The 24,274-nt window shown below is 37.8% G+C and overlaps 1 protein-coding gene across 1 annotated transcript in view; it reads left to right on the top strand.

The window, feature by feature from the left end:
* Positions 1-12,357: 12,357 nt before the first annotated feature.
* The window catches only part of LOC139732720 (alpha-N-acetylgalactosaminide alpha-2,6-sialyltransferase 2-like), a 72,689-nt gene continuing 60,772 nt past the window's right edge, over positions 12,358-24,274 (top strand). Inside the window, exon 1 of the mRNA XM_071643572.1 lies at positions 12,358-13,026. Coding sequence (XP_071499673.1) covers positions 12,469-13,026 — 558 coding nt within the window. The 5' untranslated portion in view covers positions 12,358-12,468. The remainder of the gene's footprint in view (positions 13,027-24,274) is intronic.

Genomic DNA, 24,274 nt, shown 5'->3' with positions numbered 1-24,274 from the left:
AGTCAATTAAGATGAAGCATATTTTGTGCACATAATGCACCTTTTTGGCTAAACAATCTCCATACACATTGCTATTTTGTTTATGAGTTCATGGTATTAAAGAAATTTTTGTATTTGCAATATCTTATATAGATCTGTCAAATATTTGTGTGGTATTTTTGCATTGGTTCAAAATTCTCAAAGACATTTTTTTTGTGTTTGTAAATTTTAGTAGGTGGTACAAACAAGTAGGCCTACACATGTAGGCCTGTGTGGTTCCACAAGCAGTTTAACTGAACTCCAACTATACACGTACATGTATGCAATAGAACTATCAACTAAACTGTGTGACAATGGTTATTTAAGTGTTTGATGTTTCATATTCCTGTTGTTGTTTTTTTTTTTCACCCGTTGAGGACGAGTCCCGATTATACGTAAGTGTACAAATCTGTACCTGGGCAGGTGTCTATGGGAAATGTGTGTTGCTACTTGTAGTAAAGTCAAACTGTCCTCAACGGGTTAATCATTCTCAAAATCAAAACAAATCGTGTACAAGTAGGAATTTGATGCCATCCTGTTCTTGATGGTATCATGACTGAGTGACTATATGAATGTCTTGGTTTTGTATGTATCAAATTTTCAAGTGACTGTATGCATTGTAACTTTGGAAAGTCCCATGATGTTATTGTAATATTACACAGCACATCCAGTTACCATTATCAGTGAATCAAATCTACATTGTACATTAATCTCATTATGATTTCAGAATGTCTATCTGTCAGTTTATCCCTCATTTCATTTTTGGCAATCTACTCTGCAGGACAATATGCTTAACAAATTTTTGTAGTGTTTTATATGAAAAGTGATCTGTACTTGCTCTGAGGTACAGGTATGTACTGTACACCAGTTGAATTGTGGGCACAATCCCTCTACTACACAGAGGTAAAATGACGAAGTTTATTGAAATTTCACCAAAAGGATAGGGGCCATTCTGCAGTTTATATAGTAGAATTACATAAATTTACGTTGTAAGAAAATATTCATGTTTGCTTAAATTACTACTAAATCGCCTTCATTTTCAAGTTACAGTCATGTTATAACATGTTCATCCTTCCCTGGTTTATGAAAAGAATGAATTACTGTGGGTATACAATGTACTAATTTTGAATTGTTATGGTAACTTTAAGGGTTACTTAATACCATTACAGAAAAAAGGCAATTAAAAAAATCAATGTCCTATGAAGACAAGCATTTGCTTCAATGTGTAAGATATAGTTGTACAAAGTATTGTACCTGGTACATGTACTTTTCCAGTGAAATGTACAATGTTTATTACATGTTGTAGGAACATATGCCTTTCATACATAGCAAATTACTTTCTGCTAATTCTGTGAAGCAGTATTTGTATGATGTGAATATAACACATTTAAAGTGTAGCTCCTACATGAGTATCTATACAATGTATTGTCAGACATTGTATCTATTATAATACATTCAGTGATGAGAATCTTCTTAACATTAAATTTATATTTTATACTTCTCTAGCAAATGATGCTTCAAATGTCATCAAAACTGCACAGTGCATGCACATTTTCTTACCTGTCTAGCCATTCATAACAAAATTTTAAATTGTATATAAAAATATCAAATCAAATTAGAATGGGCATCAAGTACAATGTACTTTGTATGAACAATGGAAGCAAGATTTAAACTCACCAACTGTTTGTGAAGCGGAATTTAAATGCAGGCACCCACTGTTTCCCTGCAGTGTCCATTGCTCTGTTGAAATAAATTCTGTTTGTTTTGTTTTTTCCTCATAAATGTTGGCACAGTCAGCAACATTGTAAAGGATTATTTAACACTCCTGAATAGTATGTTAAACTCATTCTCCCTTATTCCCTGTGCAAGGTATGGTATCACAGCTTTAAGAAGTGCACAAACATGAAACAATGCCAGCTGTATATGTTATGATTAATGTGCACTGGGTGTGACAGAGTGCCTGTGAAGTAATCAGTCATCTAGACATGGTCAACTGGGCTTGCGCCCTTCTGACATTCCTTAAAGCAAACATGTGTTTCTATAAAATTGATTACCGAAAGCCCCCTTATTGATGATGACTTCTCCTGATGTGAATAGGTCTTGCTTAACATACTACATAGTATTAGATGTTTTTTGATCATTTACATAGTTTTGGACCTGCTACATGTTCAGTGTACATGTAGGCTCAACCCAGCAAAAAATCTTTCTTGCCTCCTGTGGTGTCATCAGCAGTATATGAGTAGAGTCAGCTGAAATTTAAGCATAACAGTATCCAGTAATATGCACCTTGCCAAAACCAGGGGACATTTTATGAAGCATTTTGTCTGACAAATTACAAAGAGGCTCTCAGCCAATCAGATGCAAGGATTTCAGTAACTTATAACAGTTTGTCAGAGAAGATATTATCTGACATAATGCTTTGTGCAATGCCCCCCCCCCCCCCCCCCCCCCCCCCCCCCCCGCAATACAAATTCCAAGCCTTTTCTACTTGGCATAGGTACACACTCCAATCGTGGAACATTTGTGACCCGCTACAACAAAATGATCCTAAAGTCGGGCGAGGTCGATTATTTGAAAATTGCATGACACAATTTCCTAATCTTTCTGCTTTAAATTGACATATAACACGTCTTATAAAATAATCGGCTGCGGAAATATCGATGTTTAAAAGAGAGCATGTCAAGACATCTGGGAAATCACTGTTTCAAGAAAAGTGCCCTAAGAGTTCTCCTTGCGACGCATTCACAATCAAGAGACACGCAAGTCAGTATTCACCTCCGGACAATAGAAGTTAAGCCCTAGCAACCCCCGAAATGCTCATTCAAACACAGCGTCGGCGGTCTCCTCACCGACCAATCAGTGACCAGGATGTCAGGAGAAGCGGCTAGGCATAGCGCAACCCGCCCGCACGCACCAGTCGACTGGGCAGTGTGCGAGCTTCACGCTTCGGTTAGCGGCAAGCAGCAAACTGACCAATGAGATCACTCTGGTCGTTGTTAGGGGCGGAGCCTATGTGTGGCGCTCAATCCAAATGTTCGAACCAGTTTCTGCTTCGTTGAAACGCCAAAAAAACATGGTCCAGAAAAACGCTATTTTTTGGTCTTTCCTTTCATCATTTTGCTTCAAAATTTCGACAGATGATAGAAGACATGTCAGACTCTAATATATACACTGTATGTCAAATTCAGAAAATCGTAAGTTTTGAACAATTTTGATGCTCTGACTTCAAACTCGATTTTCACGGCTTCGACTGTGCGCGACTTTAGGACCATTTTGTTGTAGCGGGTCACATTTGTACTCTATGACTCCTGTTGCACCTTCCGTCGTGCTGAGGCTGAGCTTCAGGTCACCTTGAGCAACAGCACCCCTCACGGACCTCTGTTACACAAGGGCTGGCTTAGTATTGCCTTTCCTCACTCTGCCGTAGGAGTGCCCTTTCGGTAAACAACATTTGGCAGTGGCACATAGGCCTATTTGGATTCATCATAATTCCCTGCAGAAAGTCATGTGACCAGTCAATCACGCAGTTCCAAAAAACAGCCAAGGGCCTGCCTCAGGTCAGGCACCATTATAGCTGGGGTGCTGGCCCGGCCTCAGACCATCTCCTGAGGTGGCCTGAAGTGGAGGCGGCCCTAGGCCAGCCCGACTTTTGTGTGACTGTTCACACATCAATATGAAAAAGCCAACACGCAGCTGGCCTGGGCCAGTCTTTTTCGTAGTAATAAGGGTCTCTGTGGTGGAACTTAATGACACCTGCCTTGCTAATTGTGAATTTGTGAATTTGTCAAGGTAAGGGGCGTATCAATAGGCATTTAGATGCTTATTTCAGCTGCATTTTCTCTTGATGGTATCACAGAGGGCAAAGGAGAGTTGTGGGGGGGGGGAAGCATTAAGTTGTTGCAGATTACAAAAGAGAGTGATAAAAAAATTCACCATAAGGGCAATTCCGCAGTTAGGTGGACATGACATGGATAAAAGAAATGTGCCTCTTTATCTTACTCTTTAATTTAGGTACCAACTAATGCCATGGATGTTCACCAATCATTAAGGTCTTTCAAATTCAGTAGATTTTATTTTTCATATTTATTGATTTCGCGAGATCTAAAACCATCATTTAAAATGTACATGTGGGACTGGGGATGCTGAAATTCACTTAAATGCAAATTACAGTGGGTTCCTTTGAAATTTTTTCCTCAAAGTTTTGCTAATGGGTAAAAGATGAATACATTTAAATACTCCAGAAGTCATGTGACATTTTGTCAATTACAAAAGGGTGAAATGACCTGCGGAATTACTCCGGACAAATGTAACGTTACTAACCGTAACGTTACTAACCATGCTTTTGGGGGTCTAGCTAAAAAATAATTGGTCGAACTGCTCAAAAACTTTGTGTGAACATTTGTCATGATGCAATAATTAAAATTAATGCAACACTTTGTTTGAAGTAACTTGAATTTTTGCACACTTTTTGTTACAAGACATTGATTTTTTTGTCATGTCCTTTTTTCGTAACGTTACTAACCTGCCCTTTAAGCTGCCATAGCAATTCTAATATTTCATGGATTGTATTCATTCTTTTCTGTATCATAAACCTGGGAAGGATGAACATGTTTTTGACATAATTTTGACTTGAAATGAATAAATGGTAATTTAGTAGTAAAAACAAATATCTGAATTTGTTCAAATGTAACGTTACTAACCGCGGAATTGCCCATAAAGTATTTTCATCAAACAGTTTGAGAATTTCTAGCAGATCTCTATTTCATAACATGTTCAACTTTTTTCCGTATAACAATACCTACACCTTGTAGCAAGAACAGAATAGGCAGTACTGTGCTCAGGGAAATAAAATTCATTCCTACAATTTTTGTACCGTACCTGAGCTACACTTGTATAAGAAAAGTAAGGTCGAACATTGAATTCAGTTGATTGAGAATTTTGCTGAAATTAATGTCAATTTTCTGGCCTTTAAATTCCTCTAAGGCATCATAAAATTATAAGTACACTGAAAATGTTATTTGTTGTGATGGACAGAAATATGTTGGAATAAAAAAAGATCCTTTGTGCAGGGAGCAGATAATATGCCAACTGTTATTGTTTTGTTTTCGTATTTGTTTTTGTCTGTTTGCGCTGTATTTTTCTCAGTTTTTTTTCCCTCAAAATACTGCTGGTTTCATGAAAAATACAATTTTCCCCTTTTAGAATCGTATACATGTGTATTGTCGATTGCTGGAAAGGTTAAAGTATTTGTTTTCCACCAGAAATGTACGCCTTTTCAGTCCTCAGAATAATGCAATGCTGTTTTATACGAGGTGCGCATCCCTGGGAGAGTATCGATGGTCAATCTTTGGTCAAGTAGACAAGATTGATAAGCGTCATTAACATGTAAATGAAGGGCCCATATTGACTGCGTAAGAGGCGGAAGCGTCCCAGTTGGTTGCGCTCAGCACTGGAGTCACTCTATACTTAATTTTGAAACCAGTTACTAGGTTTTTAAAGGCACAATTGATGTACACATGTGTATTGTGTTCAATACTGCAGCATGCGTTCCCCTCATGCATTATACAAGTACTGTACCTGGTAATCAATCAGTTGAATCTTGCCGAATCCCAATCAGATGCAAAGTGTATGAAATGCAAGTATTGTGCCACCTTCATCATCCCCCACTGTTCTTCATCTTTTCTTTTTATAGTCAGAAAGGTAACCACTCCCCCCCCCCCAATATTAGAGAGCTTTAGATTTTCGCAGTGTGGACGGTCAGAGGAAAAAAACCTGTTCTGTGCATGTGCAAAATAATTGCTTTCCAAAATCGATCTATGTATTTATATCTCGCGTCATCTGAGTTTTCACTACATGTTCTGGGCTGTTTTTACACGTATGTCCGCTCAATTCACGACGCAGAGAGCTATTTGATGCACTGATCATATGGGGGTGCCATTTTACTGTTTATTATAGGTTACGTCCTCGCGTGATCTAAAGCCGCTTTGCAACATGATGCAGGGAGAGGGGAGGACAGTCAATACAATCGTCATCTTTAAACGACTGTATCGCAATTCTAAAGCTCCCTACAAGTGTATTTTGGTATTTCCTGAATTGGTTCTCTCCATCCCTCACTACAATGTATGCATTGCTCACTGGTGTGTGCATTCATTGGTGTTATTTCTTGGTCCACTGGCAGAAATCTCCTAAATCTAACAATATGTGTATAGGGATTACATAATGCCACTATTAGTCACAAGGGTCAGCCAGGTTGGGCTTTCCCATTGTTTGTACCAGGGAGGTACTTGTACATGTACATTGTACCTCTCAACAATATGAAACTAGAGATTGTAATTTGTCATCACTGACAAATTAAGGTGATCCGATCGTTTTTTTAATCAATGATTCAAGTCCTGATACTGCAAAGTCTCAGCTACAACATATTAAAGGCAGCCGATCGCCATCCCTAATGGTACGTAAACTCCGAACGACCGAAGTTTGTGCATGCAATTGCGCAATGCTACCACTGAGACATGTGTGTGTGTGTGTGTGTGCGTGTGTGTGTAAGCATCATACACAAACATTGTCACCGCGAGCTACGGTGATTGGAGGAGAGAGGCCAGAAGACGCTGCGGCGTGTGTGTGTGTGTGTGTGTGCGTGTACGCATCATACACAAATATTGTCACCGCGAGCTGCGGTGATTGGAGGAGAGAGGCCAGAAGACGCGTGGCTCTTTCGGCCTCTCTTCATGTGCATGCGCACTGAGAGTGTGCGTCCATTCGGAAGCTCTCGTGGCTCGCTTTGACCGCCATTTTGGGTTGGGAGATAAGCACAGGGAGCCCTCTTGTAGCCTATCGTACTTTCGCTGACCCATTGAGCCATCGCTATTCTCATTCGGGGGTCACTACATTTGATACAGAATGGGGGAGGCAGCGTGTTGCGTTCGTCTCCGTGCCGCACAAACCACTCGCCACGACTGAGTGTCTTTAAAATCTGAGAGAAATTCACCGAAGCATAAGTAAGATAGTGCTCGATAAAGAGAGTCATGTCCATTTTCACATCTAAAAAATTCCCTCCCATAGAGATAACACGTCATAGCAAAGATACAAAAAAGAAGTACATATGACCTTTGACCCCACTTTGCACAGACAAGATGGCATCTGAGCAAAAAGTGGTTATTTTATGAAATGATCCCTGTAACATGGTCTTTACGTGTGCAAAATATGGGAAAGATAGGACATGTATTCACCAAGACACAGGATGAAACATCTATGACCTTTGACCCTAATTTACATACCCAAGATGGCGTCTGATCAAGTAGTTGTAATTTTATGAAATAATTTTCGTGACATGAACAAAACATGTGCAAAATATGAAGGTCATAGGGGCTTTTTTTCTTGAGTTATTGCAAAGAAAGTTGCAAAAAGAAAGAAATATTTCAATACATCGAAGATAAACTTTAATTTCAACCAAGTTTTTTCACGTGATCCCGACAACGTATGAAAGAACGAAGGGCACACTTACGATAGCCCTACATCTCAGCTACAACATATTAAAATCTTAGACAAATTCACCGAAGCATAAGTGAGCTAGTGCTCGATAAAGATAGTCATGTCAATTTTCATTTCCATAAAAATTGCACTCCCATAGAGATTACACGTAAACTGGTCAAATTTGACAAGGTTACCTTCAATCCATTTTTTCGAGGTGATGTCGTCATCAAATCAAAATTGTTTAAGTACATTTATGAAAGAGCATTTCATAAGCTACAACATATTGAAATTTGGGTGAAAATTGGCAAAGGATTAGTGAGATACGCTCGAGTAAACTTGAAATTTGATGACGTCATTTTGAAAATTTACTTTTTTACTTTATTAAGAAATTTGATATCTTTTAATCATTTTATCAGCATAGCCAGCCCATGAAATGACATGTACAACTCATCACCTTTCAGAATATGTAAAGAAAATGGGGGGTTACCGTCCATCCTGACGAGTAAAATCCGATTTAAAATTGGCGGTTTTTTGGCATAGTTGCACTGTGTATCCCCATTGACGCACGCGCGGAATTTTGAATTTGACGGGCCCGTATGACGTCATATTGAGTCGGATCGACTTGAAACTTGGTAGAAATATTCCTTGAAATTTCGGACATTCGATCCGTGTGAAAAAATTGAAAATTTCTATTTCATATTAGCTGTGCGTGCGTATATGTGCGCGCGCGTACGCGTCCGTCCAATTTTTTCAATTTTTCAAAAAATGCTCCAAATGGTCTGAAACGTGTGCAAAAAAAGTTTGAGCTGGATTTGAGCATACAAATATTTCAACGCGCGCGTACGCGCGCGTTTTGAGATAAAAATGAATTTTGAGAATATGAGTAGAATGCGCTTGACTTGAAATATATGTGACGTAAATTTCATTGAAATATTCCATTCCATTAATGAGATATGCATGAAAATGTGTTTTCATATAATGACGTCATAGTGACGTCACGGTCGACTGATCACTATGATTTTACTTGCGCTGTCGTCTTTGCGACATGATACATATATGGTATAAGTCTGACATTGAGAGGCAATGCACTTTCTGAGCTAACCTCTGCACAACTTTTGAGGAGAAATAAAGAAGAAGAAGAAAAACAAAGAATCCGTACAGATACAGAAGGTGATCCGAGAGGATACTCGGATCACCTAATAATCATTTTTTTTGGGGGGGGGGGTGGGGACTGGAGGGAATGATAAGGATCTTGATCAACTACAAGCCATAGGCCTGTACTGATGGTGAAGAGCTTGGTACGGTAAGGTATTACCTTGCAAGGACACATTGGGTGTTAGAGGTACTGTTTACCATTGGGCAAGTAATTACAAAAAATGTACTAGTTATCACATTTATCACAAACAATTTTATTGCATTCAACTATTGTTCACATTTTGTATATTTAGCTCCTTAACAATGAGTATAGGCCTGCTAATTAACATTTTTACATGTACATTGGTTGTTTCTATCCCTAAAAACACACATTTTAGAACTTTTTGAAGCACTAAAGCTGTTTTTTTTTTTGTTTCATCTGCAAATGGTAAATAATGCCTTTAAAGGCTGTGGTAATCAGTGGTTTGACTCTGTCACTGTTTTTTTTTTTTTTTTTTTTTGTTAAATAATAATGCTGCCCCAAATTTAATTGTGACTGTGCTGCACTTATTTTGGAAATACTTTACTTTGGTCTAAAAGGAATGACAAATAATGTGACAATGATTATAAGAGGTCAAACTCTTATCCAGTATGTGTCATCTAATCCCCATGTTATTGTTGTTAATGATCTCAAAATTTTGTGGACAAGAGCCACTAACTTTTAATAGTCTTAATACTCAAACTTTATTCTTCCATAAAGTCAAATTACTGTACCCACCTGATTTCAATCCACTCTCCCATTTGAAATCAGTGTAAGAGTAAACAGAGTTAGCATTTGATACAATGTACAACTTTGTAGCCTGAGCTGTAAAACTTTTTAACATTAATTCCATGGTCTTGAAGCAAAATTATTGATTCTTTGGTGAACGTGTACACTCTACACTCATGGGAAGAGGCATGTGAAAATGGCACCCATTGCGTATTCTTGGTGAATGCCCTCAGGGAGTATGTTGGGTTGGCTCGAAGATCTGTGCAATTCAAGCTTGTCCAAATAGTGAAACATTATTATATGTCCTGTGAATTTTAAATGGTTAAATACAATTATGTTTAGTACAAAACCATATGGTTCCAAGTTGCATTGGGGCCTATAGTGTTCAGTTTTTGTTTCATTATTGACATGCACTATTATAATCATGCATGAAATAAAAAAACATATTGTAGTGGGCAGAGTTGAAAGAGTACTGCCCTTTTCTATTTGAATTGAGTGATATTTAAAGAGTACAATGTATAAAGGCCAACTGTACAAAAAAAAAAATACACTAGTAGCCCCCCCCCCAAAAAAAAAAAAAAAGGTGCAGTAAATTCAGACAAAAAGTAGTAAGTTCTAACATTTTTGTTTTGATTTTAACATGGCTTCATAAAGATACAGATCTCTGTTGATTGATGTCCATTCACACCAGTGTAGATGATGTCGTAGCTTTCCAAGTCTCATCTGTTTGCTACATCAGTGGTTGCATCTTATGATCACAATTTTTTTTTCTTCAAATAACCCATAAAGGACACATTTTTTATCATTACTTTTAAAACGGTTTGTTGGCTTTCACAAGCTTTATTTAAGGTTCACATCTAGAGTTCAATTTCTCTTTAAACGCAAAATTTGTCTGCTCACAGTATATGATGTACAAATTATATTATCAAAGTAAATCAATAACTGAGGAGTGGTCGGTGCAACATTATTGCTAATCATTAACTATCAACAAATCCATATACTGTAGCAGCTCTTTTCTCTTTCGTTAAGATGCCAAGTAGTGTTTGTGCAATGGAAGCCCATCGATCATATTGATGTACACTTGTACAATCCATATAACACTTCAGCGTCATTGAGATTATTATTGGTGTAATCAAAATAACCTGTTGAGGAGGGACTGAGTTTTGCTACAACACGCATTTCCCATAGACAGCTGCCTGAGTATACTCGGGACTCTTCCTCAAGTGGTTTGTATCCTTTAAAGGCATAACTTACCATAAACAGCAGATGAAAAAAAAAACTACCCAGCATTAGTACTTTAAAATACTTTTTAAAATGTGAATTAGGGCTAGAAACAACCATTGTAGTTGTAAAAATTGGAATCTGTATAAACGATGTAAGTTTCAATGTTAAATATATAATTAATACAAAATTTGAATGATAGTTATTATAACAATGTTTCCAGACTAAGCAGTCTACCGTTATGGTTTATTGACAAAAATACTGATATCTCCTAATATTTTAAGCTTTACTGCGAAAATTTTATATCGTACAGTATGTAGGATGTTTTGTGTATGTTGTGTATTACACATACGCATCAAAAGTGATATCTTGAAAATTTTTTAAATGACTGCTCCCAAAGGTAAACTGGACCTTTAAAATTGTAGCTCTGTTTACTGTATACGCTATAATTTTCGCGTACATAAATTTTCGCGAATTGCCGCTGTCACACATTTTCGCGAGTGGTTAAATTCGCGATTGGGGGACCAGAGAAAATATGAAGTGGCAAAGAAAGTGTGAATTTTCAACTTACTAGCAAATAAGAATGATACTAGTTATACACTGCATGAAAAAAACTTACCAAACTCTGCGAACTAGTAAGTTAGAATTCAACATTTTTGAAGTGGTTAAGTCCATCGCGCTAGATTTCTAACGAGTGGTCCCCTTGCGATAATGGATTGGCTCTCTACAGTATTCGTTAGACGTGGACGTGCATAAACAAGCTTAGCCAGTATGGTCTGTTCGGTAAGCCGTGACATGGTATACTAGTACTGAAATGTTCGTATCATCAAGGCAAGGGATTCATTTTGGAAGGTAATATTTTCGCGTGTTGTTAATTTCGCGAATAGCTCCTGACTCGCGAAATTCGCGAAAATAAAACCCACGCGAAATATATAGCGTATACAGTATTTTCTTCTTCTTCTTCTTCTTCTTTTTCCAGGTGATATTTTGTATTCGAATAGTAATCATCAAATGCATAGCCAAAACTCATTGCCTCAAAGGAACAAAAATATTTTGTTGAAATTACCATAATTCAGATTTGGCCTTTGGCCTTTGAATGAACAGGCATTTTCCTTTTCAAGCTCCAGTGCCAAATTGCAAAAACAACATCTTGCGAAAATATCTGTACACTGTACATGAAAACAATCAGCTTTCGCAGTAAATTTGCAAGTCCAGCTTTATCCCACATAGTGGAGATACAGTGTAGATGGGACTGAGTAAAATAAATATGCGCAAAATCCGACAAAAGTACAAGAAATTGCAACTTTGTGACAGAAAAAAAATTAACTTTAGATCTTCTGTGTAAAAGAAGTCATGAGCACATCTGGCAGGTGAGTTTTTGAAGTCCTCATACAATGTGTTTGAGCAAAAAAAGCTGCTGAAAACTGCTTATCCAATAGTGGCGAGCCAAAGGAGTAAAATGGAGTCAAAAGGGGCCTGAGCTTTCGATCCCAGCAGAATTTTTGTCAGAGGCAAAATGACCATCTTTTTTCCTCTGACGAAGATTCTGCAATGTACATTTGGTGATTTTTAGTTTTTACAAACAAAGTATGAGAGCAAACTAAGTACTGTATCATCCCCTGTGTGCCTTTACTTTTGTGTTTTGTCACAGAATATGAAGTGGGTATATTGTAAGTTTCCATTTCACGTTAAAGTTAACATCTCTTACATGTATCTGTTGTCTTACAGCTTCCAGCCATGTGTTTGTCAGCCTTGTTGCGATGCCCTTCATGAGAATCACCCACATTGAATCTGAACCTGGTTGAGGGGAGGAGCTGGTTGGCCACCCTTTAGGACAACCCACCACCACCACCATGTGGCTGAAACTTCTCAGGTCGCGGGCCGTCCACCTGATGGTCATCTCAGGGGTCATCGTCTACGTGCTCCTGACGCTAGTCGGCATGTTGATGCACGAGAGTGAGCACGCGTCCGACAGCGCCCACCAGCGCTATATCAATCTGTTGAACAGCGTGCAGCGGGAGGATAGGGGATTGGTGATAGGGGATGAAGCGGCGCCTCAGGACCCAAACCAAGGTCACATCGCTGCGGATGATGCAAACTTTATATACGTGGGCAAGCAGGCCCCTGAACCACAGGAGCACCTTGACTCAGACAAGCTGGCGGACATCTCTAAACTCTTGCAGAACATTGAGCACAAACTGGACAAAGGTGATGCTGACCAGGGACAGTTGCTAAGCAATGACTTAAAGGATGTACAAAAGGCCCTCAAGGGACTCCTGAAAGAGCCAGACGAAAGCCCAAAGGAGAAGTACAATCGCATAGAATTAGAGGAGCCAAATAAAAGGGAAACCCCAGCTTCGGTGGATATTGACACTCTGCCATTCCTGACAGATCCCTCCCAGACAGTATCAGTGAGTATCGCTGATCTATTTCTTAAAGGTTTATGAACATCTTACTGCACACATGATATCCAATATATCATCGGCCTTATGCCAAAAGGGCCTTAAAGAACTTTCCCTGTTATGCCAAAAGGGCACTAATAGTGTACACAGTCTATAGCGTTAAGGGCCTTTTGGCATAACAGTGGAAGTGGTGTAAGGCCCTTTTGGCATAAGACCGACAATATTTCATGGTGGTTATTATTATTATTATTTATTATTATTATTTTTTTTTTATGGGGGGGGGTGGTTTTTCATAATTTTTTGTTGCGGGGCCTTGTGACTCTCCTAATTTTGCACCACACAATCATGAGGATTATGTAACTGGTAAATATTCTTCCATTAACATCCTCCACCAGTTTCAGGGATTATGCTCAAAGAGATGAGCATGTGTACAACAAAAACCCTTGATTGCAGAGAGTGAAGGAATTCCCACTGCTCGCCTGCCAGTGTTGCTGGTAGAGAGATAACAGACAACAAGGACTGTATTCTCAAAATCTAAAGTAATTTTTAAACCTTTAGCCTCTGGAATAAAGAAGACATTGATATATTTCGTAAAGTATGTGTACATTGTACATGTACATGTCTATGCCACTGAAAAATTGTAAGGAACAAATTGTAAGAAATTTTCTATGCTTTTGAGGCTGCATGGTCTGAAGCAACCTTGAACAAACTTAATAGGCTTCATTATTAACATCTTAACTGCAATATTTGAGTAAAATCATCATACTGTAAACCTGTACTGCACACTCAAGAGACCAAGAAAGAGACCAAGAACTAGGCCTATTCATTTATGATGAGGTGCAATTACAATTTTTGTCTCTTCAGATGTTGCCATGTCAGGCATGCCATGAGGCAAGCTTTCTGGTCATAAGGAGCAACCATTGTTATGATGATTTGCATGCATCTTGAATATGGTAGTAAAGTGCTTTGAGGATGAGTCCCGAGTATACTCGGGCGAGCTTCTATGGGAAATGCATGTCGTAGCAAAATCAAACTGTTCTCAACGGGTTAAGTCAATTAAAGCCAGTTTAGTTTGCTTGGTTGGTGAAGTTACAACTTGTGATTCAGATTTCCTTTTAATCCATTGAAGATTCTGTATGAGCTGATTTTGTTATAACACACATTTCCCACCTTAACGCCTGCCCGAGGATATGTACATCTTGGTTAAACACTGCCTGAATAACAAGGTTTTCATTTTGCCTAATGACAAAAATATACCTACTAAAAAATGCATTTCGTTTCATATTACATGCAGTTTGCATACATTTATGGAAGTGACGGAATACAGCACAGAGTTTGTCTATCAAGCTTGAGTAAACTGTAGGGTTGGTAGGCTGATATTTTATGAATATACGTAGTCCTCTCTATGTCAGGGTCAAAATCTGTTGACAATGGCGAACGCTTCCATGCACTTGCTTTGTGGCTAACTGGCAATTACAATGTATCTGTTGAGTGCCAGTAAAGAATTTGCAGTAGTGATACATACTTTACATATTTCATGTGTTTGATTTGGGGGGGGGGGGGGAGGGTGCTATTGACTTTTCTGAAATACCACCTCATAGTACAAGTTGCCAGTGGTACTACAAGAAAAGCAGCATTGCACACCTGATGGCTGCCAAGACTCATATTAATCCCCAAAGAATTTTACTTGCCCCACGTGGCAATCTATGGACAGTGGGTTGAAGGCTGTGTGGTATGAAATAACAAGTGCTGGAGATGAAACCATACAAGTGTTGTCCATGATTTGATAAAATATTTTGTATTAATGAAGAATAGAACCACACTGTCTCGTGAATGCACATCATATTTAAGAGGCCTAAATGCTGCAATATATGCATATTATGCCACAACATTGAAATCTTATCAGACAGTCACTATTGCATGAATTCAAAGGATGGCAATTACAGGATGTCAGTATGCACACAGATTCAACAACAAGAGGGCACTTAAGAAATCATTCTTTTTGATTGGCAGTTGTAAGCACCAATTAAAGGCCAAGTGTAATTTCTTCCAATGTGAAACCTGCTCTACAGAAATGCATTTGATGTTGTAAAGCAGCTACAGCACTGCTGCTTTATGAATCAAAATGGGCCACATGGAAAGAGTTCCTTATTCAGTTTCATCTGCGACTATTTTTTTTTTGTCTATAATATTGTACCGGTATTCTATGAAACCTGCATCACAGCTCTCACTTTTGCATTTGATTATACTGTAAAGCAGCTAACAGCACTGCTGCTTATGAATCAAAATGGGCCACAAAGAAAGAATTTCTTATTCAGTTTCATCTGTCACTATTTTTTATTCTATTAGTGATTTTCAAAAGAAAAAAAAAAACTGCTCTTTATTTCACACAACATACTATGTGCACATGTATACTTATTGATTTTTCTTTTGATACAAGTTTGAAGCTCATTTTTGCAGATGGTCGTACATGTACATCAACTAAGGCTCAGTGTTCTTATGGGTTTCACTGAGTTGTTTTTTTTTTTTTTTTTAATTCATACTACAGTACAAAGTTATTACACACACATACACAAAAAAAAAAAAACCAAAACAAAACAAAACAAAAACCAAGATTCAATTTGCATTCAGGTTGTAGGAAGTCTGACTAGTGACAAAACTGCATACACAGTTGTACTGGATGATTCATACAAACTGTAGGTGATGTAGCTGTTTGACTTAAAAAAAAAGAACCCAACCAACCAAACAAACAAACAGACTAACAATAAACAACAACAACAAATAGATAGGCCTACATGTTAAAGCCCAGTGAGGTGAACAAACATGCAACAACTGAAGCTATTTATTGAAAAGAGAAAGACCCAGAGAAGGAAGTCAGCACTTCCTTGTACTGGCCTTGAGGGTTACTGCAATTGTTAAAGAAAAAAAAAAAAAAGAGAAAAAAGTCTACTGTGCCTTGGTTTGTCATTTTCTTCTGAATAGTTCAACATGTCCCTATGGAAAAATGACCTTAAAACCTATTGTACCATGCTATCCTTTTATGCAACGCCAAGCAGCACAATGCTTTTAATATGAAGATGCATTCAATTGTGCTTTTATTGCATTGTGACTGCATGTTTTTAAGCAAACATTTATGCAATGTACAAACACAAGTAGTCCCTCCCAATTTTAATGTTTATCCAGCCTCAAAATAAGGTACAGGTTCTAGAGGAATTTAATCTCATTACAGCTTTGTAGCTACAGCTAATTTTGATCAAGCTGCTGAATATGCTTAAAAAAAAAAAACAAATTTATTTTTAAATGAATACTTCCTGATAGGGTTCTGGATGGTCAAATCTATGTGCAGTCATGACAATGTGAAGTCATCAACTTCTCATATTTAGATCATGCAAGACTTCCTCCCCGCCCCTCTAATTTGCTGATAGAATGTGATCCAGGTTGTTGATTTCACTCATCAATTAAAAATTATGTAATGATTGGCCAGAGTGTGTGTTTGCACAGTACCTGCTGATTGCATTTTGAATTATGATACTGACTGTTCATTCATTCATTCATTCATTCATTCATTTATTCATTCTTTATTGAACTTTTAATTATGGTAGGGTAGAAATCCGAACACCTTTGAATGCACAGTAACTACATGTACGATGTACAGTACATGTAGTACTGTCAGCCATTTATGGTTGTAATCTTGTTTCATTATTAATAGATAATTATTTATCTTTTCAGTATGCAGTACAGGTCTACAATATGATGGCTTTTAATACTCTCACAGTTTTATACAGTACATAAGACGTTGATAATGACTTTGATATTATTCTACATTTTTATTCAGAATTGTTAATAGTACACACAGCCATAATGAACTACTGTAAAACGAGGAATTTTCGCGTGCACTTTAATTTCGCGAATTTCGCGAGCGCCAAGATTCGCGAAATTAAAATGCACGCGAAAGTCCTTGTTTACACTATATGCATTGAACGCCAGTGGCACTTCGCGAAAATTTCATGCCACGAAACGCGAAAATTTCATGCCACGTCTTTCTACATTGCACATATACATTTTTTTTGTGCACACAAAAGAATTAAAATAAATGTACGGTACGATATGATTGAAAGTACAACCGCTTTCATACCCATTAAATGACGTCATTGCTACAAATGTACAATGTACATGCACCTCCCTGATTTTGATAATATTGCACTTCAACAGAAATATCATCTGTGTATATATGAAATCAGAAGAAGATTACTTTACAAGTGAAAAAAAAAAATGATCGGACATTTGTCCCTGTGAGGCATTTGCCCAAACGTACGAAACTGCTGTGTCGTTTTTTTTAATGCCGTTTTGTTTGTTGTTGTTGTAGCACATGTGTGTACTTGTTGCCATGGATGTTAATGGGATAAATATCTGTGCATGGTTTTAAAGTGTAATGCCTACATTCTGGTTGCCATGCGGGGTAATATGCACTGGCAAATTTATACAAACCACCGATTAATTAGGAGAAAATTGGGCAGAAAGCTTGTCTCCCAACCCCTACTGATTAAAAGCATGGGGCACTGTGTTTTGAACAAGGCTTGCACATTGTGTTCAATATCAATAGTAAGGGATTAACAAAAACAAACAAACAACAAACAAACAGCCAACAACAACAAAACCACTGGGTGCAAGAATTATTAATGTGAACAGAGTGTGTGTTGACCAATTGTTGCCAATGATAATCACATCTTATTGAAACTAGAAATTGTTACAGAAGTACAGATGTAGGCTGATGTAATTCCGTGAAGATATTTACGCTTTCAAGTTGATATTATGAGTGTCTAATGAGTCGTTACTACAGCAACCTCATTATTTGAAGAAAAAAACACATGGTGAAAGTATGGGGCAGAAATTATTTTCAAATGTAAAACAATCTTTATGCCAGATTTATGTGGACATTAAATGAATGAAGATATGGCTTTTCTTTCGTTTTTTTTTTTTTTCAAATTTCTGATCTTGGTTCACACATACATTGTAATTAGAGTTTTCTTAAAAGCTCTTTTCCTCCTATACATTACCCATATTTAGTATTCTCTCAGGATGCAATCCACAGTCATGTAAAATACGTCAAATATATGGACTTTGGCTCAACACTGAATAGGATCATGAAGAAAGCTAAATACAATTGTACCATCAAGTCTATTCAAAGGGCAGATCTAGCTCTTATAAAGCAAAGTGATCAGTCATAATATACAGTACTTAGTACATACAACTGTACACTGTAATAGTGTGGATATGCCCCTTTTTTAGACATTTCGTTTGTAGTGTATATTTGTTTTTAAATGATGAATTGTGTGCTCAAGAACAGTAGGAAAACACATTGCCACCAGTTTGGCTGAGAGCGAGAGAAAAAAAGAATGAAAGGTCAGTTCAACCAGCCTGTGAACAAGCAATACTTCACTGGGCTGGCTGTGTTATGCTGAAAATAGTTTTGATATGATGCAGTTTTGCTTTGAGCATTTCTTGTTGTTTCGTTGATGTCATTTTCTATATGTTGAAGACTAGAACTCCACTGACTGAACGCATTTTTCTGGAAGAGTAAGACTTTTATTTGTGAAAAGAATAAGAAGAGTTTGATCGAAAAATGGAATCAAGCACAGGTATTAATATTTCAAAGTATCAGAAGTCCATTGTCAGATAGAGCAAAACTAAACCTACAATACATGTATATTCAGTGGTACCTCACTTGTTACCTAACAAGGAATATTCTTGAAGCTATGACTAGAAATATCCCATATTTTCTTATGATTTCCTTTGCTTTTAAAGCAGCTTCTAGCACAAGTATCTCAAATTAACAAGAATGGAGTTAACTCATTTTTGCGATCGAACTCTTCATACAATGCTGAGCGACTGGAAGTCCTTCTGCTACTCGGCATGCTTGCATGATTTGTGCTGTGATTTGTGACTTGTTTCGTCAGTAGCATTATTACACCGCCTATACAATATTGTACAACCTTGTACAAGCAGACAATAGCAAATTTTGTCTGACAGACACTTTTTAAGGAAGAGAAAGATGAGGAATGATTGGTGGTAGAAAGGCAAACAGTATTCTTATTCCCAGTCCAGAGTTCAAGTATCATCTATACCAAATTTTACAGGACAATGTTAAATACTTTGTGCATGGCAATCTCTTTAAGTGAATTATTGATGGTATTTGCTTTCCTCTGTAGGTATTCTTTTATGTGTGTGCATAATTGTTTATTCCTTCACTTTGCTTGGGTGTAGCAGCAGTAGCATGCACATTGTACTGATCAAGGAAGAAAAAAAAGTTTGACCGAATAAAATTTCAGGTTGCCACAGAGTTGTAAAGCTGGCAAATGGCCATTGGTGGTAATTTCAGAATGAATTATGAATTTGATGAATGTGGAATAAAGGTACATCATACAATTTGTACGTATTCAGAAAATGTTGTTATGGCCAAAAGTGTATGTACTTTTAAGGGGAGGCCTCGACTTGTTCAGCCTTCAAGGTGGTGTACAGGTAGAAATTGTAGCATGTGGTACAATGTATTTGGAAAAGGTCTTGACATTGCACATTCTCAACATAAAAGTGCAAGGCACACGTTATTACCATTCTCAATGCATTCAAAATAATGCACTCTTTCAGGTCCTGATCAGAATTGCGACCCAAATTTCTAAATTATTACACTGTTCCAAAATACAAAGTAGCACATTATACATTATTTCGCAAGATTTTGGTTGCGATCCAAATCAAACTTCTTTGTGCAATTTTTTACAAATCATACAGTTTGTAGATGTGAAGTTCTGCAATGAGAAGGGTGACTGCAAAAAATTTTGAAATTTCATATTTACACAGTGCACGGCATGTGTTGCTCCTTGCTGTTTTTCCCAGCTGTGGCATGCCATGGTTATTGAATTGACATTGCAATGTACAAATTTGTACATGTACAAACATGTAGGATGCATCATTATTCATGTACACTGTACATGCTTGGGTCCGCTCTTTGCAAACAATCATGACCCAAATTTTGTTGTTGTTTTTTACAGTGAGAACGATGAATCAAAAAGATGCGACCATGATTGCAACCAAAATTTCAAAATTTTTGCAATGAGAACAGCACTATTGTGTGCCCATAGTGCAATGTCCCCAGTGGCTTTGGTCCAGTGGAAACTTCAGGTTTTTAATAGTTCTCTTGTGGTGCTTTGTCAGGATTTTTTCTGGGGGGGGGGGGGGTCGTAATCAAAATTTTTGGACCTTTACCTTTGCGAGGTGGGTGTTGGAGGGTAGGGAGTTTTTGAATTGTATATCTTAAAATGGGGCCATTTGGTGCATACAAAAAATGACTTTTTCAGCATGGCAGTGCGGCTTAGAAATAAGGTATGGCATATTAAAACTAAGTTATGAAATTTACAAGGTTCTTGTCAATTTGCTGGAACACCACCTGGTCACTTTTTTTTCCCCTGTTGTATATGGGGTAAAAAGCCCTCGAAAAACAAAAATGTCTTTTACAAAAACTGGACCTTTTGAAATTTGTTTTTTTTTTTTTTTGGGGGGGGGGGGGGTCGTACGACCCTCCCGACCCCCCTTGCATACACCCATGCTTGTGATGTCCATCTTCACATTGACCATTACCCGTTGAGGACGGACTGATGTTGCTGTAACACGCACTTCCCATAGACACCTGCCCGAGTATACATCATGTACTTGGGACTCGTCTTCACGGGCTTAAATCTACAAGTATGCAAGACTGATGCGAGATAGAGGGTGCCCCATGTACATGTACATGGATCAATCATCTGCTGATGACTACTGTACAGAAGCAATTGCAAGTAACCACGGAAGGTGGCAAAGTTATTTACATTTTATACCTCGCTGGTGTATTGAATCCCCTGCCCCAATGAGGGCAGTGATGGTAAAATAGGGAAGCCAAAGTGAAACAAGTTCTGGGCTGTTTAGATTTTTTTTTCCTTTTTTATGGTCTCTCTGAAAGGTAGTGGTATGGATAGGAATGTTGTACGTTTGTAATTGTGGAGGCTGCTGGTAAGGACAGCCAACCTTGTCAGTTATTTGGCATTACTCGTATTAACTTTGAATTATATGTCCTATTAACCTCAATAGATACTACACTGAAGTTTCACTGTCTGTGGAATCCCTGACCCATATAGAGTAAAGTGGTATTGAAAGAACTAAAACTAGAAGACCAAGAGCAACAAAACACACAATTAAAAAAAAAAAAATTGGTTGGGGTAATTATAACATGTGGTATCAGATTCTACCAGCCTTCAGAATTACTGGTAGGCAAGTAGACACTGTGACAAAATACATTTTATTTCATTTTTATTATTTCCACATTAAAACAACGTCATTACATTTTCAAGTCATAATGTAATCATATGTGACCCGCTACAACAAAATGATCCTAAAGTCGGGCGAGGTCGATTATTTGAAAATTGCATGATATAATCCCCTAATCTTTCTGCTTTAAAGTGATATATAAAACATTTTATAAAAATAATCGGCTGCGGAGATATCGATGTTTAAAAGAGAGCATGTCGAGACGTCTGGAAAATCACTGTTTCGAGAAAAGCGCCCTAAAAGTCTTCCTTTCGACGCAATCACGATCAAGGGACACGCAAGTCAGTTTTCACCTCTGGACAATAGAAGGTAAGCCCTAGCAACCCCCGGAGAGTTCATTCAAGCACATCAGCGTCGGCGGTCTCCTCACCAATCAATCAGTGACCACGATGTGAGAAGCGGCTGAGCATAGCGCATCCCGCCCGCACGCACCAGTCGACTGGGCAGTGTGCGAGCTTCACGCTTCGGTTAGCAGCAAGCAGCAAACTGACCAATGAGATCACTCTGGTCGTTGTTAGGGGCGGAGCCTATCTGTGGCGCTCAATCCAAATTTTCGAACCAGTTTCTGCTTCGTTGAAACGCCAAAAAACATGGCTCAGCAAAACGCTATTTTTTAATCTTTCCTTTGTTCATTTTGCTTCAAAATTTCGACAGATGATAGAAGACATGTTAGACTCCAATAATATATCGAAATCAGAAATCATAAGTTTTGACCAATTTTAATGCTCTGACTTCAAATTCGATTTTCGCGGCTTCGACCTTGCGCGACTTTAGGACCTTTTTGTTGTAGCGGGTCACATACAGTATTGTGTGGGAGCGATGATAGCCTATTACAGACTGTAGCTTGATTGGAAATGGCCCCAAAGTAAAGTACAAGACTTTCACACCTTGAAATAAGAGTACAGAATATAAAAAGAATACAAATGGCCTACAAACAGTGAGGGAGTAGAGAAGGAAAAGGATGAAGTACTGATAGAAAAACTGTTCAGTTGCTATTTACTGAAAGTGCGTCTGAAGTTATTCCTTAACTGCTGCAGAGGCTTGGAGTATACAATTTGTAAGCATTGAACATCAGCCCTGCTTAAACTAGTAAAAGAAGCAGAATGAATGTGAGAAGAAGCTTTGAAGGACAATTCACCTTGATGGATTGAATAAATGTAGGAACATTTGTTGAACATGTCAGTAAAAGTTTGAGAAAATTGGACAATCCTTTCAAAAGTTATGAGTTGTTGAAGTTTCAGTGCTGTCATTGCTGGATGAGAAGGCTCCTACAGTTTGTGATGTTACATACGTAGATCGATATAAAGAAAATATGAAGAGACTTTTTCAACAATTTTTTCTCTCTCTCTGTTTTTTTAGATGAAAAGTACACATTCCCTTGACTTGTTACTGACATATATTAAGGTTATATTCCCCATGCCTTCTGAAAGAGGCAAGACAAGTGTTCCTTAATTGTGCAAGAAAGTGGATACAAGTATGTTGAATTTTCTGTATAGTTTCCTTTTTGATATATTGTTCCATACATCTTGTGTTCCATAAAAACAGAAGAACTCCAGTGTAGAATTTGGGCATAAGTTGCAAGGGTATGTCAGGGGATAATAGCCTTGTTGGTATTAAAGATGTCTATGGAAAAGTTTTCAACAAAAATATTTTTACCCACCCTATACACAACAAAATATGTCTTTGAACAAAACTGCAATTTGAGCATGTACAGATGTACACATTCAGTCTGGCTCATTCAAAATGAACTGAACAGTACAGTGTAGTCAATCCATCCAAAACATCTTTTTATTTTTTTTAATATTTTTTTTAGCCTTAGTATTTCACAGTTCTCTCGAGGACTCTGAATTTCTCAACAAAAGATTCTCCTGATGTACAAAGTACGTATCTTCTGCACATGGTGTTGCCATGAAATTGTTTTATACTTAACTGCATAATTAAAATTGTCCATACCATGCAAAGTCCTTCTGTCAAGTAACATTTTGATGAATGCTGTTGTGTGCATTGAAAACATGAATAAATAAAAAAAAATGACATAAATGTTGTATTCTGGCTGATTGCCTTCTGTGTTTGAATGTTGTGGCGGGTGGGGTGGCATCTGGCCTTGATGTCAACTGAGGAACATCTTTTGTGTGCTTGTGTGTACATGTACAATGTATGTGGTAGTTACAGCATCTTTTTTACAGGAAATTGAAGAATGTAGGCCTACAGTGTACTTCATGGCTGTGTAATAATGATAATATTAATAATAATAATAATGATAATGATAATAACAACAACAATAACAATAATAATAATAATAACAATAATAATAATGTGGTCTTCTTCGGTTAGGGTAGGATTTCACGGAGCACGCGAATGATTTGCGAAGGACGCGAATGGCAAAATCCATTATTCGGTTTTTAGTCTGCAAAAGATCGCCAAACGAACGTGAGGGTTCGGTAGCGTCGTCAATTGTTCGCGAATATCGTTTTTACTTCGGCGAGAATTTCAAAAGAGTTTGACATTTTTTGCGAACCTTTTCCGCACACTCGGTCGTGATTTGCTCGTGAATTGTTCTCGAAAGTGTCTTCAAAGCCTCGTCATACATGTATGCGCAAGACCTTCGCAAGACACGCGCGATGTTCGCAAAATGTTCGTGAAACCCCAAACAGACTCCTAAACTTTGGAGAATGTCTCTCGTATGTTACGCGAAATCTGTGAAGTTTTTCCGATCATTTTATGACGTAATCGCAAACTGTTCGCGTACCTTTTGAGACATTCTCGTGAACGTTTAGCGCACGTTTGGGGGATGTATGACCTATACGTTTTCTACAAATAAAAATCGTAGCATACATCTAAACATCAAACAATTATTAACAGCTATAGTAACAAAAAAAGAATTAAAGACTAGCAAAGAGAA

The sequence above is a fragment of the Diadema antillarum genome, unplaced genomic scaffold, assembly GCF_040938485.1.
Source record: "Diadema antillarum isolate AM-2024a unplaced genomic scaffold, OU_Dant_1.0 seq00000445_RagTag, whole genome shotgun sequence".
NCBI classification, from domain to species: Eukaryota; Metazoa; Echinodermata; class Echinoidea; order Diadematoida; family Diadematidae; genus Diadema; species Diadema antillarum.
The sequence above is the reverse complement of the archived record's forward strand: the minus strand, read 5'-3'. Positions and strand labels throughout refer to the sequence as shown.